At 33.3% G+C, this 19967-nt stretch overlaps 1 protein-coding gene across 3 annotated transcripts in view; it reads right to left on the reverse strand.

Annotated features, from left to right (window-relative positions):
- LOC143238089 (uncharacterized) overlaps positions 1-19967 on the reverse strand; it is an 85068-nt gene that overhangs the window by 60737 nt on the left and 4364 nt on the right. The window contains exon 1 of one of the 3 annotated variants that reach the window (XM_076478032.1): positions 5532-5914. The exons of the other annotated variants lie outside the window; for them this stretch is intronic. Within the exon in view, the coding sequence (XP_076334147.1) occupies positions 5532-5666 (135 nt within the window). The 5' untranslated portion in view covers positions 5667-5914. Of the gene's footprint in view, positions 1-5531; positions 5915-19967 lie in introns of those variants that run through there. 3 annotated transcript variants of the gene reach the window in all.

Below are 19967 nucleotides of genomic sequence, written 5' to 3' on the forward strand. Positions count from 1 at the left end.
TATCAAAGTTCAGTTTCTACAATCTTCTGGCACTTAAATATCTGACTTCCATAAATGTGTCAACCATTTGTTAGGTATTTTATACATAAGAAAAAAATTAAAAGGTAACATGAATTTTCTATCACTTCCTTGAGAATATACGAAGAATAGAGAGTAACAAATTAGATCTAGTTTTCTGCTAACGCCAGTCAAGCGGAAATAAAAAAGAACAAAGTCTGTCATCTGTAAATTAAAAATAACTTGCTATCGCTTTTCCACTATACATTATACAATTATGTGATAGAGCACCTTTACTCGTATGAAAAATTACTTTCATAATAGGTGGTTTACCCTGAATAATTTGTCTTCCCACACATGCACGCAACCATAAGCCCTCTAGTGATTACAATTCTTCCTTTCATACCAGGAAATATGAAAGAAATATTCACAGTTCAATAATAATAATAAAAAAAGAGTACTGGAGGAATAATTGACAGTTATAAAACTTTTTCTATATATAATTTTAAGTTAAGCCCGTAAGCTTTTGTAAAAATTCCGAGCAGCGATTGAACTATCCAAAAACAGTGAACGATAGTACAGATTAAATACTACAAATCAAGTTTCCAAACGATGTGCCGCGAAATTTTGTAAATGTATGGCATCAAGTATGCTTTTACATGACTGTGTAAAATAATCAAGTTCACTGAGGCTAACGTGGCATGTTTCTTTATTAAAAATAGTCCCAAATTAGTGTATTTCATGTTTATGTTAAGAAAAACCGTTATTTTCGGGTGTGGGGTCGAACGAGTGTGTTGTGAAGTTAACATTATTCTCCTAGCGTGCCATCAGCTCAAAATGTTTGGGACCCAATGTTATAAATGCACGAGTATTTCTGCATTGTTGACAACGCAGTCATAGCAACGCTATCAGGGTCACTGACACCGCGAAGTTAAGATGATACTTCGTATAGAAACAGAACCGGAATGTCCAGTGCAGTGCTGAAAATCCAGCTGTACACTTCCTTGTCTCCTATTTGAGATGAAAAATATTTAACAAAGAGGTAAAGGATCACTGTCATATTTGAATAAACGATTTAATTGTGCCAAATATATATATATATATATTTATATATATGTGTGTGTGTATGTGTGCGTGTGTCACCTTGTCAAGCTACTCAAAATATATCAGTTACAACAGCAGACCATAAATATCATTTTAGAACTGCACATTCATCATGTTAAATCAGTTATTTATTTTTATATTACTTAAAGCGAAATAAAGCTTTCTTTATAGAAGTTAAAAATATGACACGTGAAAATAAGTTTGGAGTTTCCACTGCGTTGTTCTTCCAAGAACAAACAACCAAACCCATATATACAAAATTCCAAAAATGTCCGAATTCCTTTGCATATGAACATACGATTTAACATACTTCCGTATGTTAATAAATCATACTTATAAAAAACGCATATAATATAATTATTTGACTGCTATGATTATGTTCGATCGTTTTGCTCATAACATAGCTTATGTATTAGAAAACAGTGAGAAAAAATATTCATTTAACCAACATAACTCGGATATATAATTTTTTTTATTTTATATGACGTCGAAATCACTCTATACCACTACTAGTAATTGTCCTCTTGGGGAATTCGTGTGAGATTCCGATTAAGCTTAGATATTTCGGAATAAGAAGTAAGGTTTTGCTGATTAACTTACATTGTTTATAAAATAGTTACGGAAGGATTTTTATTCCTTTACACAGATTCTATCTGCATTTAGTTATTAATATGATTATAACTCATGGAAATTTAAAAACTGTAAAGATAAATATGAAGCCTCGACATTTTATTAAAGAACTGACTGTTTCAGAAATAGTCCAAACACACAGCGAGTATATAAGAACAAAACTGATACTTTTAAACCTGTGGTATTTTGGTAGTTGCAATAAAATAAAAACAATACCGCAAACAGTCATGGAAAGTAACTATGATGAATGGTATAATTTTGTACATCTGTAAGCTGGATGTTCTCTTAATAAATTAAACATTAGGTTAAGTGAAAGTACTTAATCGATTATTAACCGAACAAGAATTATTTGAACAAAGCATAATCAATACAAATATAAATGTGTAAACACGAAAGAATGTAACTTTAAGTATGAAACTAAGATTGTAAAACTACAAATTAAGGATGTCAAACTGAAATGGATGGATGTAGTTAATAAAAACAAATTTTTATTCCTTTACACAGATTCTATCTGCATTTAGTTATTAATATGATTATAACTCATGGAAATTTAAAAACTGTAAAGATAAATATGAAGCCTCGACATTTTATTAAAGAACTGACTGTTTCAGAAATAGTCCAAACACACAGCGAGTATATAAGAACAAAACTGATACTTTTAAACCTGTGGTATTTTGGTAGTTGCAATAAAATAAAAACAATACCGCAAACAGTCATGGAAAGTAACTATGATGAATGGTATAATTTTGTACATCTGTAAGCTGGATGTTCTCTTAATAAATTAAACATTAGGTTAAGTGAAAGTACTTAATCGATTATTAACCGAACAAGAATTATTTGAACAAAGCATAATCAATACAAATATAAATGTGTAAACACGAAAGAATGTAACTTTAAGTATGAAACTAAGATTGTAAAACTACAAATTAAGGATGTCAAACTGAAATGGATGGATGTAGTTAATAAAAACAAATTAAATTTGACATGGTTGGACGTTTTCCTTACATTCAGAAATAGAATACACATAAAGAGAATCACGGTGAATATCCTTTGATTTGGATCACCTATCCTTTCAGATACTGTCAACAAGTAATAGTTTCTTTTCAGTACATATGGCTCCTCCCAGCACTTACTTAACTTTGGAGTTTGCCTCACCTTTTGAAGAGAATTATACATGCATACCATGTTACCTTGAAAGAATAGTCTTATCAGCATTAGCACTATAACAACTTCTCGTTTTATCACAATATGATTTAAATCTAACGTGAATAAAGTGATGTTCGACATTGTTATTCTTCACATTCACGAGAGCTTTTCCAATCACCAATCTCTCAGGACAAGTCACAGTATCTTATTCCACAACACCCCGTTACTAAATGAATATTTATTACTCATAACTCCCTATAGAAATATTTTGCTTCATGGTGGTACAATAACCACCCTACCTGTTGCCATTGGTAGTTTAACCTATAGGGTATATTTGCCACGTAGTACACACGTATTTCCTGGTTACAGATTGTGAAGCTATTTAAAGCTAGCCTAACCTGGCAATCTAGGTTCCCGCACGAAGTCACATCCCAATATGACAGTCTTCCTCAATGTCAGTTATCCACGTATCATGATGTATAGAGAAATGTCCTACGATAGGGGGATTTCCATCTTCCCTTTTACTGGAATTTTATGCCCATCTCTGCGTACACCAACTTCTTTCATTATCTCTGGAAGCAATTTCCAATCTTATTTTAATAAATGTAGCTCTGCAACTTGCATCAATCAATATACTAGAAAGTTTTCCATGAAGAAAAATATGAATTTGTGGATGATCTTCCTCAAAAAATTACTTTCTTTACTTATTTATGGTTGACAGAGTATTAACAAAAAAAGTTCCACATCATAAATCTATTTAATTCCTGTCTTTTTATGATGTCTCATTAGCCCTTCATTGATATTTCAGTCCACTTGGGCTTCAAGTCTAATCCTCAGAGTATTGCCACTTAGCTTTATAACAACAATTAATTTCTTACAATCTTGGATATAATACCCATATTTCCCACAACTATAAGTTCCTTCTTTCCTGTATCTTCTTGGAGAAGTTATTTCATACAGGCTTAAACCTACAATCCCTTGCAATGTGTCATTTCAAGTTATACTTGAAAACTTGTTACCTTATGGTCTGATCTCTACATTCCGTGAAACTAGCTCATTAATTATTTTTTTTCTAGAATGCCAATCTTACAATCCTGTAACTTTTATATGACGCCTTTAATAGTTTATCTGCAAATTTAATATATTCTAATTCCATTGTTAACTAAAGATTTTCCTTTAAAGACTTGTATTTACTTTGTTTCGTCCTAAATAATTATCATGTCTTCGCCTGTTATAGCATCTATAAAGTAATAATGTGCTAATGAATTCGTCGTTTTGACGAGGAGTATCACGTAAGATAATTGGGAAAACATTTCCAAATCTTCAGAAAGTTTAGCTAATGTTTTTCCTTTGATCCATACTATTTTCCAGAATTTCTCTTTGGATAGTTCCTTCTACCATGTCACTCCAAACATATTAGATATTGGAGCTAATGATGCTCAATAGTTATGACTATCACTTGATAGGTTATTTGAAATATTCAAAGCTGATTTGTTTTGTTTTTTTAGATGAGATCACTTAAAAACTGAGCTCGGTACGACTTCCATAGTGACTTTCCATCACAATCCATTGGTTTCTTAAGTGGCCAATATCGAACCAACCCAGCTAAATATTACGGCGTAGAAGTCCCAGAAGGTCTGCAATAACAGATGGCACGAAATCACTTCTACTATTCCATAATGTTTTAGGTTGGAACTCTTGAGCCAAAGCAGAAGATGTGTTTGGTTTAACCATTGCATTTAATTATTCGTATCTCAGATAATTTATTCTCTTATTGATGTTTTTTTCACTACATTACTGAGGTCTTTCTTTACTTTCTTAATTTCTTTTTGCACTTGTTTAGTTGGACCCGGCATGGCCAGGTGGGTTAAAGTGTTTGACTCGTAATCTGAGGGTCGCGGTTTCCAATCCCAGCCGCACCAAATAGCAGAACGTGCTAAACATCAGCGGAAGCAAAGGCTGAAAAAATATATAGCATAAACAACTGCATTCTTATTACAGTTCCGTTTCCAACCTGAAAGAAACGAAGCAAAACGTGTGTGTGCGACATATATTAAGGGTTATCCATTTTCAAGTGAATCCACAGCAGCAATTAATAAATCAGATAAGAATTCTGTCTCTTACACGCAATTGTTTCCATAGAGATTAAAATGTTGCATGTGAAACTTAATCATTATGTGATTCATATAATAATTATGAACACAAAAACCATTACTTGAAGCTGTAATTGTTGTACAGACAAACCGTTTTGTTCTATTGTGTTCAGTAAAACGATATGTACGTTGTTTTTCTAGTAGTAACACAGCTAAGGTTTTCCTTCAGTATTAGTTTGAAGCTCAGCTGTTCTAACTGTAGTGTTTAATTACTTATTTATGGTAGTATAACATTTCAACATTGCAGGGGAAGCAACAAAACATTTTACTTTCAGTTTAAGACAAACATAATACGATCTCACTAAACACGAGAAAATGTGATTGTCATTTACCACGATAAAAAGCAAATTTTACATTCTTTCCAGTGGATCGAAACTAAGATTCAGGGCTTGTCCCCTGTGGTCTGTACAGTACAGCTTTGCTCTTACCAAACAAACACGTTTCTACATTTTAAATACAAAACTGAACTGTTATAACAATAAGATAAAAGCAAAATATTACCTTAATATAACAGTTCTCGGCTTGAACTTCTAACCTACATGAACTTTTATAATAAACACGTCGAAGAAGGGCGCATGGGTGAGGAGGTGGGCTGACACAAAATCGGGAGGGTTGTCGCTGGTTCAGAACAGACATACTAAAAGAAGAAATCGTTTAGCGACTCTAACCACACTGAACAATGTGTATTTCGAATATATTCAGTGATTCAACATTATAATCCAAGTTGCGGCTTAATAAGTCGAATATGTCCTTTCTTCCAACTGCTCTACACAATCAATACCAATGAAACGACGTTCCAAACTATGCCTTTCAATAACACACCATAAACTCCAACCTCGGCAAGATCGATCCGTACCGCAGAGCCAACCTGTGGCGCTAAGTACGAACACTGCCTCCAAACAACTGCACGTTTCTCTTGCTGTCACATGATTTCTGACGTCACTACTGATGCGCCAACACGGCGGAAACATCAATCGAATTTGTCGTCACTGTGAACTTGACACTTCTGTTTATATTTAAAACAGATACACGGACAGTAACACAGTAGCAACGCCAAAAATAAAACTAAATTACTTAATAAACTACGAGAATGGCAACATTTTACACACACACACAAAAACTAGATCTTAATACATTTTCTGGATATACAGCAACAGCATGAAAAGCAAACCAAATCTAAAGATATTTTCTGGATGCTGACCAACTTGGGTGAACAACATCTTCTACAAGAGAACTAAATTAGTCAAACACGTTTTGGATGTACCAGCCAAAGTTCTTTCTGAATACGTAAAATGTAAAGACGCTGACATGAACATCAAAATACATAACACATTTTACACACACTGTATTACTAGGAGTCAGCCCACAGAAAACACAGTTTTGGATTTCTGGGGTGCACTAGTGAAGAAAACCTTAGATACTTCGCTTAAAATAAATCACCTAAGAAAAAGTACAAACATTATCTGATAACATAACACAATACAGAGCATAAAGCAATGAAGATTAACACAACTAATGTCTTGTTCCCAAAATACATCGCCAGGTTTCGTTGTTCATCTCCTTCCACATCAAGATGAACCAATACACACATCAAACAAATAACGGCTTTCAACTGTTAAGAAAATATAAAAAAAAAACGCTTTTCAGTGTCTGATGTTTATTCTTCTAACGTTTTTCTTTAATATAAAAAAAAACGCTTTTCAGTGTCTGATGTTTATTCTTCTAACGTTTTTTTCTTCATTAAAAATACTCATTTTAATAAGGAATAGAAAATTTTACAATTTAAAACCCTTTCTCTTTGACAAAATATGAATCTTAAAGGATTTTCTTATGACAGCTGCTCTGTTGTTTTATGATAAACATTTCTATAATAGATTATGTCACGTTTGCTCCACGTCCCTACCCCCAAGCATAAAACTTGCGATCTCACAACTAAGTTCGACAACATGAAACCTGGTGGGTTGCTTCGCCCTCTACTGACAACTTATCGTTCTAGACAGTTTAATAACAAAACACCTGTCTCGAAGGGAATAAAATGACGTTGCTAAGCGACAATCTAAATTGCAGCTGCTTTGCTATCGTGAGAAAAAATGTATATTCTATGACTTCACAGATGATTTCACAAACTATCAATCATTACGTTTATTATAGCTAGTTTGTAAAATTATCTGTGAACGAGTCCCCAATTTATTATATTACATACATTACGTACTACTATTTTAAATAACCGGAAATTTTAAATTAGAAGTTAATTAATCTGAGTACGTATCAAATTTATGATATTTGCCAAAAAGATTGATATATACAATTTTTAAACACAAATATATATTATTTATTAAGTTACTACTAACTTCGCCGATCTTAAACCAGTATCGTTTCCATAATTGTGTAAAACTTCGTTTACTAAATAAATTCACCCTTATCTGTAACTCTTCTACAGTTTAAACTTCCTTCATGTAAAGAAATCGTTTTTACCGTCCATTTTTACGTAAGCCTAGTTGTTAGCGCGCAACAAATGTTTTTTTTTGTTGTTTTTTTGGAAGGAACTCACTTGCAATCCACCAATTTTTAAATGATGTATGTTTAATAAGAAACCAATGTATGGCCCAGTATGGCCAGGTGGTTAAGGCACTCGACTCGTAATCTGAGGGTCGCGAGTTCGAATCTCCGTCACACCAAACGTGTTACACCCTTTCAGCCGTGAGGGCGTTATAATGTTACGGTCAATCCCCCTATTTGTTGGTAAAAGAATAGCCCAAGCTGCCTTCCCTTTCTTTACATGCTAACTTGGAACGGCTAGCGCAGGTAGTTCTCGTGTAGATTTGTGTGAAATTCAAACAACCAAAGTATTTACGTTATAGATTAAAATACTTGTATGTATAAAATACGTTGCGAGATTATTTTTCTTTATTTATAAATGTTTCATTTTACTTCATAAAATATAGTTTAGATATGAATATATTTTAGCTACGTAGCATATATAACAGAGAAAATATTAAACATAATAATATATAAAAAGTATATAGTAAAAATTGTTTTATTACACTAAACCAAAGAATATAACACAATACAAAAAACTATTTAATAATTACCCTCAGAGAGCCTCTGTATTTTATTAAAAAATGATAGAATTTTCATGTTTAATAATATATTGCAATTATTATAAAAGTAAATAAGAATTAATTGGTCTCTTAGGCATACCCATTTTCAAAACTAGGAGTCATTACATACGTCAGTATTAGTTTACTAACAGTCTTTACATGCATAGGTTGAATTTGTGTACCAACCAAATAAGTACTTGAGCTGCAAATATATATGAACAAAGAAACAAGCGTTTCCTATTGTTTTAGAGTAAGAATTATAAAACATATCATTCTATCTAAATGTAACTCTTATACAATTTTTAAAAGTTTATACCTAAAAGAGAGACTCGAACCTCCTAATCCGCCCTCTTCGTTACGTACTTCCCATACGTCCGTGTTTGAAGATTGCAACACTAATTACAGTTGGTTTTCTGACCGATTCATTTAGGCATATCAATGGCCGTTAGTTAAGCTAGCTAACTCATAAAACCTTTGGTCAAAGAAATAGAACACTAGTATCATCATTAAACGAAAAGGATTGTGTATTATTAATTTTGTTGGATGATCTAAAAATAACCTGTTAAACAATAGAAGTAACCAACGCTATAATATTCTCAAGCTTCCCCAAAGTCCTTCGTAATAGCCTGCAAGATCTGCGAAACATCAGAAGGAATCGACAGATACTGTGTCACGAAACAATACCAGTATTTGCTCTATCTTTGTTTTTGAATTTTGCGCAAAGCTACAAAAGAGCTATCTGCTTTAGCCGTCCCTAATTTAGCAATGTAAGACTAGAGGGAAGGCAGCTAGTCATCACTACCCATCGCCAACTCTTGGGCTACCCTTTTACCAACGAATAGGGGGATTGACCCTCACGTTACAACGCCCCCCTGCTGATAGGGCGAGCATGTTTGGTGTGACAAGGATTCGAAGTCGTTACCCTCAGATTACGAATCGAGTGCCTTATCCCCCTGGCCATGTTATAGAGAATCGACACATTACACAGAATAACCTGGAAATGAGAGTGCAAACGATCAGTCGAAACCTTCACTAAAACCATAATCAAAATTCAAGTAAATAGTCGGACAAGTGTTGAATTATAGATGTAGAGAGAGATTTATTTGGACTCTGTTACTTACAATGCTAAAACTGAATCAAGATTATCTCAAGCTGTCCAGCAAAGACTTTGTCCAAAAAGCTGTAATGAAATAATCTGTACTAATTTCTGTGCCTATGAAAATATCTCAGTATCCAACCAAAGAGTAATGATCTCTATAAACTGGCAACCTATATCAAATCTTTGAAGTTTGGAAAACCTTCATTAAAAACAGAAAAATTGTGAATATACGTACAAAGCGCACGCATCATCCACGTTACCGAGAGCCATTCTGACGTCAACAAAGCAGAGCAAATCACTACATCTGTTGATGCTTTTGGTGATACTTTCAGTCCCATGAATATCCAAAAACGTGGGTAATTTATTAGTTCCCTTGTTTGATGTTCTATATTAAAAATTAAAAAAAACTTGATACACGGTGAAAACTTGAAAAATGTCATCTAGTAACTGAGGAGATGCAGAACGCGTGATATGCCTGCACATCACACAGCACTGACGGTGAAAGTGATATTGTTTAAAAAAAAAAATCGAAACTTAGAGCATTGTATTTTTCATGAACAATTCATGCCTGTATTTGAAATATTTTGAGACATCATTTGTATCACTTTAGTTATCCTTCTTCAATTACATTCTCTACAATGTTCTATAAATAGTACAACTTCTCCGATATATTCGTGATAAACTACATAATTGTAATTCAAGTTCATTATTTCACACTAGTATATGGTGCTGAATTTTAATGTCCATTTGCAGTTCATGATGAGTTACAGTTTTGTATTTGTATAACTATATAAATATACATCAGATAAACAAAACTAAAACAGACAGTGATAATTCATAAAACAACATATGAACTGATGCCACCAGGAGTACATTTATTGAAACACTTTAAAATGACAAATTACTACTTTGCTTAAATGTCCATCCATGCAATAAAGGAAAATAATTAGAATTAATTATTGGATATTTCGTATCTTGTATAGATAATAAAACGGTAATTATATCACCTTCTATATCGTGTGGATTCTTTTACAGCCCTTGAAAATCCAGATATTAGCATTGAAGGGTTGGTGCTATACTTATATTATTGGTTGGGCTTAGTATATTAATACCTTGATATCTATGTCCAAATATCATATCAGGGAATGATATATTTAAGGGTAGATTCGCTGTCTCCCCCATTGTAGTAATGTATTATAGTATTTCTTGCTTTTTTATTGTTTTTATTGTGACCAACCATCTTCCCACATTTGGTTGCATACAGTTAAAGGCGGTAGAGATATGGGACGTTGTGGGCTAGAACACCCACATCTACTCAAATTTTCTTAATCATGTGAGGTTAGCGAATTTGAGGTTAAACTGAACAGACGGTGTACATTAATTTACTCACTTATCTCTGAATATTATTCCTTCATAGGTACGTTGTCAATTAAAGTATTTACTGCGCCATTACTTAAATGATAAACACAAACATTAAATCACATTACAAGCTGTTATGTGTAAGATAGGGAAGTTCGAATTTAAAACCAGGTTACCTTCGTTAACGTAAACAGAGGGAATCCTCATTATTCGCGACACTTGAAATTATTTCAGTCAGGATGAAAATAAATTAATCTACGAGAACGTTTTTTTTTATCCTTTCTTTATTATATATGTATATATATATTTATTTATTTATGAGCCAGCAACACCACGTGAGGAACGCCTGTACACCCAATTGTATTTTATTATTCATCAGGTTCTTTTCGAACCTCCACTTAAATTAAAATTATTTTAGATAGGAACAGAGAAAAATAATATGTGACGTTACGCGTAGTCAAATACATCGATCAAAAGGGTCCACCGAGTCCAAAACTGTAATTATTTTTCAAATAGAACAAGAAATGACGGAGCTAAGAGCTAAAAGCTTATATCAGAAAGACAAAAAAACTACAAAAATTCAGAGTCATTCTATGAGCTGCTGCAGCTAAAAATAAACTACGTCATATCAGACCGTCAACCACTATAAATGATTGAAAGAAAAGTAAGCTGTGCGGTTTTTACATGCAAGTTTTATAAATATAGAAATGTAGTACGCTGAAATCTAGACTGAACATAGACATTCCACATCGTGCAAGGTAATACTTAATAGTCAGGATCGACAGGGTTTCCAAATAATTTATGCACTGAACAAACCGACCATTCAAAGTATTGGTTACGATATATATTCATATATATATATATATATATATATATATACTAATAACATGCTAAAAAGGTTACTATCGTTACCCCTATAATAATAATTGAAAAAGTTTCTAAACCAGCAATGTTTTCGTTTACTATCTACCTACCTGATCATGTCAGTAGGGCTAGCTCCTAAACATCTCTGACTATCGCTATAAAATTTCATCAGTTTACTCGACAGGTCTATGAGTATCTACTTTTGATATTCCGATAAATATATGGAGATTTTTTTACAAATGGTAAACATATCGTGAACGCATTTAAGTATTTTTAAGTTCACTTCAACCTAACAGATGGCGCCACATAACGACGAACAGAAACCAGTTTCTAAAGGCAAAGTATACACTTTATATAGTATAACACGAAAAGTAAACACACAAGAGTATTAACAATTATGAATTTTAAAATGAAGTTGGTATTCTGCTACAAAAAGTAATGAAACAAAAATTAGAACCATAATCCCAAACTTATAGAATTTAAGCCCTACTTCGACAGCTTCATACACAAAATATGGATTACATTTTACAACTTTGTGATTGCAGTTTTAATTATTGTAAAAGTTTAACTATCAGTGGCATAGCTATACTGAAAGTATATAGGTATTGTATCTATTCCATGAACATATATAAACTACACAAACAGGGGAAAATAAAATTTTAACAGAAAGTAGAGAGCGTTGATTATTTGTTGAATTGCTATAAGAAGTATTCAAAACAAAATAAAGACTGCAATAAAAAGTACCCACACAAGTAAAGTGATACTAGTTGGATGGATTTTAAAACGTTTTCCAATCTCTATTTTGATAGGCAAATTTAGACAACTTCATTTAGTTATAATTTCCATTATTATATTTTCTATATATATTAAAAGGATTAGAAAACAATATCCAGACTGTATAAAGTGCACAAAAAGCAGCTTAGTTATCTCATGGAGCTTCTTTTTATTAAGTTAAAGGTGCCTAATAGGTTATATGCGCTATACAAAACTGCAAGTATCGAACTTCAATTTTTCGCGTTACAAGTCCTCCAGCTTTCCACTGACTGATCCGCTCAGAGAGTGCACTACAGGTATAAGTCAGATTCTCCAGTGTGTGTGTGTGTGTGTGTGTGTGTGTATACCAGAAGAATTGGTCTATTTAATCAAAAAGCGTATAGTAGCTAAATTGATCAGCCTCCTCAGTGTAGCTGTACTAGAAGGATAGCTCGACACCCTCAAATAGTGTTTAAAATATTTCTAACTATTCAATCAGTCAAGACTTCGGTGTCCGAGACTGAGACTTCAGAGGTCAAGGCCAAGACCTTGAAAAATGAAGCAAAAAAATAGAAAATACATGCATAAAAGTTTATTAGCATCTTAATAGTAAACGTTTTACACGCTAATCCCATAGTCTGTTTTCACGTCTCCTCTTATGAGAAAAATGCAAAAATAATGAGTTGATAAAACACAAACAAAAAGGTCAGCAAATAAAACAAAAGAAGACAAAGATAAACTATTACTGTTTTTCAAGAGATTATGTTGTCAGTGGATTCTTTATGACCTTTGAAGCCGAATAGACCCAAGGAAGATCAATACACATGTTGAATATTATAGATAATCGATAACATTTAATGTAAATACGAGCAACAGATGAAGCCCCTTTCACCTGTGGGGGCGTTATAATTTTATGGTCAATCTCACTATTCGTTGGTAAAAGAGTAGCCCAAGAGTTGGCGGTGCGTGGTGATGACAGTTACCTTCCCTTTAATCCTTCAGTGCTAAAGTAGAGACGGCTAGAGCAGATAGTCCTAATATAGCTTTGCGTAAAATTCAAACATAATCTTGTAATAAATATATGCGTAATGCGATATACAGTTACGATTATATTTTCTGAATAGCGCTTGTAATAACCATGGGAAGTCTTATTCGTTCTGGAACCTCGGGCAGAATTCAGTAATTGAGGTCTAATAATAATAATAAGAAGAAAACTAAGAAACAGATTAAAATGCATAGCATCGGGTGCCCTTCCAAAAGAGGTCCCTGACTCAGTTTGCCCAGTAGGTAAGACCGCCTGTGGTTGGTAATAACTGCAGATTCACACACAGGTAATATGGGAGTTGGTGACGTGAGCTTAAATAAGGGAAGCACTATAGGCGTAATTACAAAGGTGTAGTACCAACTACCAAAGGATTTTACTGGTAAGATATCTTTGATGCTATACCTCGCTTGGTATGAACCACTGCATAATCAATATTCAGCGCATAACATCCTTTGGGAGTCGTAAATACTAGTAAAACTTTAAAATTTATCCAGTCTCGTTTTGGAGACTCAAAACACAGTCTTGTATTTGTGTTTGTATACTAGAAGAATTACTCATCTCCCACACTGTGTGTACTAGCTTCCACAGTGTGTGTGCGCCAGAGGGATTGGTCAGTATTTACAAATTTTAGAATGAGAAATTTAAAAAGAAGGAGTTGCTTTTAACAGCTCCTCTGATACCAAAATAACCTTAAACTAGAGGATCATGTCCTTCAAAAAAATATATAATAATATAATTCACAGTTGCTATATAACTCGAGTATGTGAAAGTGGGGGTGCTACAGCACCCCGGTTCCGAATTGTCTGCATGACAGCCTATTTTTGAAGAAAATAAATGGAATACACAGTTCAAGTATCAAGGTTAAACGCAATAATCTCAAGCATCTGAAACCAAACTTTAATCAGCTTCACGTAAAAAAACAAAAAAAAAAAAAAAAACGCACTTCTACTAAAGTTCTTCGGAATTGAGGCACTAAAACAAAATACAGTTATGGGCTTTCCTTTGGAATTATCTCACAAACTCGTCTAACTACTACTACGATTACTGAAACTATACGGTACTGTTTGTTTTTGAATTTCGTGCAAAGCTACAAGAAGGCTATCTGCACTAGCCGTCCCTAATTTAGCAGTATAAGATTAGAGAAATACTCTTTTACCAACGAATAGTGGTACTGACCGTAACATTATAACGCCCTCATGGCTGAAAGGGCAAACACGCTTGGTGCAATAGGGATTCAAACCAGAGTCCCTCAGATTACGTTGTAGGCGACCTAACCATCTGGCCATACCGGGCCTAGGTGATGCTGATTCTGCAAAATCTGAATTTGTTTAATGTCGGATATACAAAGTATAATATTTATGGTTATAATGTTTCACCAGGTTAACCTGCTATTATCAGGTACGAAATTTATAAGTGAACTCCTGATCTTGATAATACGAAAAACTAGAAAATGGATGTGTTGGTACTTGATTGGTTGAGCTTAAAAAGACTATAAAACAAAAAGTGTTTGAATTAGTCAAACAATTATCGTTATTTTTTATACATTAGTAATCTTGATCACAAAACTAATGGAATTCAGCCAAATTAAAAAAATATATATATATTATATATACATATGTGTTTGTAAGTAGAAATTATTCTACTACGATATTTGACGTCAGAGAGGGCGTTCGGTTTATGATGACTTCCAATACTGTTTTGCCTTTGCCAACTTTCAGATTAACGAACCTTCTAAAAGCTTTTTCTGAACATAGATATTGTGTTTCTCTCAACAATTACTCGTTGAACAAAAGAAGACACGTATAAGTATTGAAAATTGTGTATAAATCAATTTAATACGGTTCTGTAAATAATTAGTATAAACAGACCGTCAGTGATGTATGAAGTGTGGCAACCTATGGATTAACGAATTTTCCACAATTTTTCTTCTGGCACAATGTCCAGATTTACATATCAATTTGGCTGATTTCCATTAACCTTTATGATCAAGACGCCTCATGTAAATCAAAATAGCGTTAATTATTTGACCATTTACAATATATTTTCATGTCCTGAAGTCTTGTTTAGCTCAACGAATAACATGCATCTCTTGAGAGGCCACGTGTTTTAACCACCGCACCACTATACAATAGCCGGTATAATATCTCTTCGTCTGTTTTTGTTGTACAGCGCAATTGTAATTAAAGTTTATTTCCCCAAAAGACCACCTCCCGTGTTAAGTACTCCCCTATAGCAGTGTGTCACCTGTCAGTCGGTCAGTAGACACTAAAATAATGTCACAGAAGGGACGCTTAACTATGCAACTTATACTGTCATGACGTTAGTAAAACGTGCGCATTTCATGAATCACAAGAAGAATTATGAACTCTTTAAATTATAACATAGCATGATATATGAAATAAAAATATTTGTTACTCTTAACTTTGGTTTCATTTACTCTAGAAATATAACTAACACTTTCCGGGACCCTACGGAAGTGCATCTAGTCTAGACCAGTTCACTTTTTATAGTTGTATCTGATGGTGTCAGGCTAACTGGAGAAACGCTGTAACCATAGATATTGTACTCTGTATGTCCTAAGATAAACAAGTTTCAAGTTTTACATAACAGGCATTTCCTTTAGTTATTTAATAATACGTTATGTATAGACGTTTCTACACACTTCTCAAACTACTCAGATAACACCACACAACGAACATGAGATATATTTTATAACAAGTAACCTCTCGTAAGTATAACTATACACGTCTTTACACACACCTTACGTATTTATAAAGATTTTCATAACAGGCAACATTTGACTGTGCATATCACTGTCTTACCAAAAAAAAAAGAAGGGTCAAGGGACTCATGACACTCGACTTGTGTTTCACTAATAAACCCGTGGAAGCGCTAACCTTGTTTAATATTTACCGACTTGAACCTTCAACTTCACTGAGAAGTAAAACGTGCGACATCAAAGATAACATTTTTACAGAGGACGATTATCATACAGATTTAAAATTATTTTATACAGAATATTCGAAAAACGCAGCGAATGTGCTTCACGTATGATGTATTAGTTGTTAATGTTGTGACCTAACAAAAATATGAACTGATAACTTAGATTATTTTAAAGTTTCAAACGTCTCTGCATGTAAAATTTACATAATATTTTAGTTTTATTTCTTAAAAGGTCTAATAAAGTTATTGTCATAGATCAGAAGTTTATAAAGCTACACGGATAATTAATTGTTTGTTTGTTTGTTTGTTTTTTGGAATTTTGCACAAAGCTACTCGAGGGCTATCTGTGCTAGCCGTCCCTAATTTAGCAGTGTAAGACTACAGGGAAGGCAGCTAGTCATCACCACCCACCGCCAACTCTTGGGCTACTCTTATACCAACGAATAGTGGGATTGACCGTCACATTATAACGCCCCCACGGCTGGGAGGGCGAGCATGTTTGGCGCGGCTCGGGCGCGAACCCGCGACCCTCAGATTACGAAGCGCACGCCTTAACGCGCTAGGCCATGCCGGGCCTCGGATAATTAATAAAACAAAAACATGTACCTGGTCTGCACAGTATATCCTTTACCTTAAATATAATACATTGTATTCCCAAAGGCTAATACGTCACTTGAATAACTAGCAATTAAATCAACGTTATCATGCCTAATCAACCATAGTGATTCCATACATGGGACCTTGAATAAAATTTGTTAGTTTCATGATAATAACAACGCCAAAATACCAATTTTTAACACTACCACGCTAAAATATATATTATTCATCACTTCATTTTTTCTTGGGCTACCTAATAAAAATGCACATTTATTCCGTGCTCTAATACTTGCAAATGATTATATGTAATTATCCTTGGAATACAGAAATATCAAAGAATGACAATACAAAAAATAACATACATCAAACGACAGCTTACAGTAATACCAAACAGTACTAAACAATTACTACAAGTTTTGTACTACAGAGAACATTATTATCAAACATTAAAGAATATTGAAGAGCGTGCATGTGCAAAACATTTTTCAATAAGAATTTTCAAGAAAGTTTTAATGATACAATCAGTGCAGGTTCTTTCACATTCGTAAACACTTTAAATTTTTTTGTGCGAAAAAAATGTTAGACAAGGCCAGATTTGTGCACCCTAAACAGACCTTAAAAACTGTAACATAAAACCGAATATTAGGTTACCTATTTTTTTCTCCCAATAATTTCTTTCATTTATAAGTTATTGAAACTAATTCTAGATTAAAAAACTGATTAAAAGTTGTTAAATGGAACGCAGTGATTGAAAAATCCCGAATATTTTATGGAATTATTAGTTACAATTTAATAGTATGCTGTACCTTTACTAATTAAAAAAAAGGGGGGTTGAACTGTATATGGATATCATAAATTTAGAATTTGGGGATTAATTATGGTTAACATAATGTTTTAACTAAATGCGGGTGTTATTTTTAAGTTCGTTGTAAAGTTCGCCTTTCATAAAACATTTAATTCAGTATTTATATAATTTGTAAGCCCACATGACATAACATGTCCCTGAACAAAGACAGGAATTCAAGCAAATGATAGACCGGAAGTACCAAATCACGTGATAGGAAAAGCCTAGGAAGCAGTGAGGAAGACAACAAAGGATGCATTATCTTTCGGGTAAAGTTCTGCAAGACAGTAACAATTCTATACACGTTTATCTTATATGATCAACTCAAGACTTTTATCATTACTTCAGTGGTTTCCAAGTTCGTGTTTGTTGTTCACAGTTTCAAAAATATTTCTATCTAAGCTAGAATGGTATTTAGTAGAGCACAACCTCCTGCCCCGCAATGCTTTTGAGAGTTGAAGTAACCAGCCTAAAATATACAACAAACAACTTCTTAACCCTCAAAATGTAGGTCTATATGCCAAGATCCTTTTTCTACTTCAATCTGTTCCCTGGTTTGACCGTTTTTCAAAACCCTTATTGGCTTCCATCATAGTGTGATACATTTGACGTTCATTCACCAAAAGTTAATTAACTGGTCTTTGGGGGGCACTCAAACTTTGTACCAAATGAAACTTTTCAAGTTAGTTTGCGTGTAAACACACACACAGAAACGAGAGTGAAAACAACATGCTCTTAAGTCTGCATAAATACACATATGTAGACAGACATAGATAGCATATCTGTATAGTTTGTTATATTAATTGTACGCAGTTTCTGCGTAGTTGTACGAGAATATTCTAACCAACTAAGATTCCAATAACTAAGTCTGACATAAATAACTAATGCATCTTTCTATTACGAAAACAATAATGCATTAAGCTTATATTAATATCGTATGGTGATATTGTACAAACTAATACAGATACACAAGGTCAGCCGTGACATAGAGGTTAGTGTGTCAGTCTTTGTATTGAATGAATCAAGCTTCCAGCCCACAATACTCTGCTGAACATGCTCTAGATTTTCAGCTTTTAGTGCATTATAAAAGTGACAGTCAATTCCCCTATTCGGTGAAGAGTAGCTGTGTATCGTATTTCAAACTGGTTTCACTTCCTTGGTGAACAGTTTAGAATTACAGATAATTATGCCTGAATCTTTGGGTCTCTGATCTGACCGTTTAGCCAAAAGATGTTATTAAACTTGAAACTGCCAAATACCAGGTGCATAAAGGATTTAAATAGAGTAAATTCTTATTAGTAAATAACTCCCTTTTAAATCAACAAATTAAATACTCGCTCACACTTCTCTTTAAAATGTAATGATTGATAACGTATAAACATGTCATCTTCTTTCTAGTTACGAATTACTTGTGATTAATGTCAAATGTTGTACACATAATCTGTGATATATATTTGATCAGTTACGTACTTTATGGAAAATTTGTTACTTGTTAAGAGCACAAAATTTTCCTACAATTAAGGTTAATGACACTATAATCCAAACTTATGTTAGTTACAACATCAATCCTTTTATTACAATACAAAAATGAACCAGAAGTCTGCCAAACCTAAAAAATTGACTTGAACAGTCTTAAACGAAACGAACCGCGTAATGCAATTATCTTAGCATTAGTTCTCTTTTATTCATTTAATCCATAAACTCCATGATCCATTTGGATAACAAATAAGCAACTTAAGTACCACAATAACGAGATACTTTTGTCAAAATAACAAAAAGCTCGATTAAATCAAAATCAATCGATTTACTCATATATCTTGTGGTACTGAATTTAAAAACTGAATGCACCATTTAAACCACAATTGTTTATTATTGTAAAAACACAAATCTTTTGCTACATGTTTATATAATATACTTGTTTATACAAAAATAAATAATTATGGTTTAAATTGGGTTTTACTCCTATTAAACCAAACTTATCCAAACAAAAAAACAAGGATTGATGTAGTAGTTTTATTTGGAAATAATGAAAATATTTTATTAAACAATATTAGTTGTAAGTTGAAAATCTTCTTCGAAGTACTGTCCAGTTTAGCTGGTTTATGACAGTAACATTAAGAACACAGCTACCTCTGACAACCGTTACGAAAAACCTGAATGAAAAAAACTACTGTTGATTTGACCTATAGTCGTGTTCAAATCCACTAGTACTCCCTGACTATGTCATGCTCGTCAGGAAACAACTCTCGTTATCAAATCCTTTAATACTTCCTAGAAAGCTATGTTATCCTCCTCACGAATCTAATCTCGTTATCAAATCCTTTAGTACTTC

The sequence above is a fragment of the Tachypleus tridentatus genome, chromosome 13 (genome assembly GCF_004210375.1).
Source record: "Tachypleus tridentatus isolate NWPU-2018 chromosome 13, ASM421037v1, whole genome shotgun sequence".
Taxonomy (NCBI): Eukaryota; Metazoa; Arthropoda; class Merostomata; order Xiphosura; family Limulidae; genus Tachypleus; species Tachypleus tridentatus.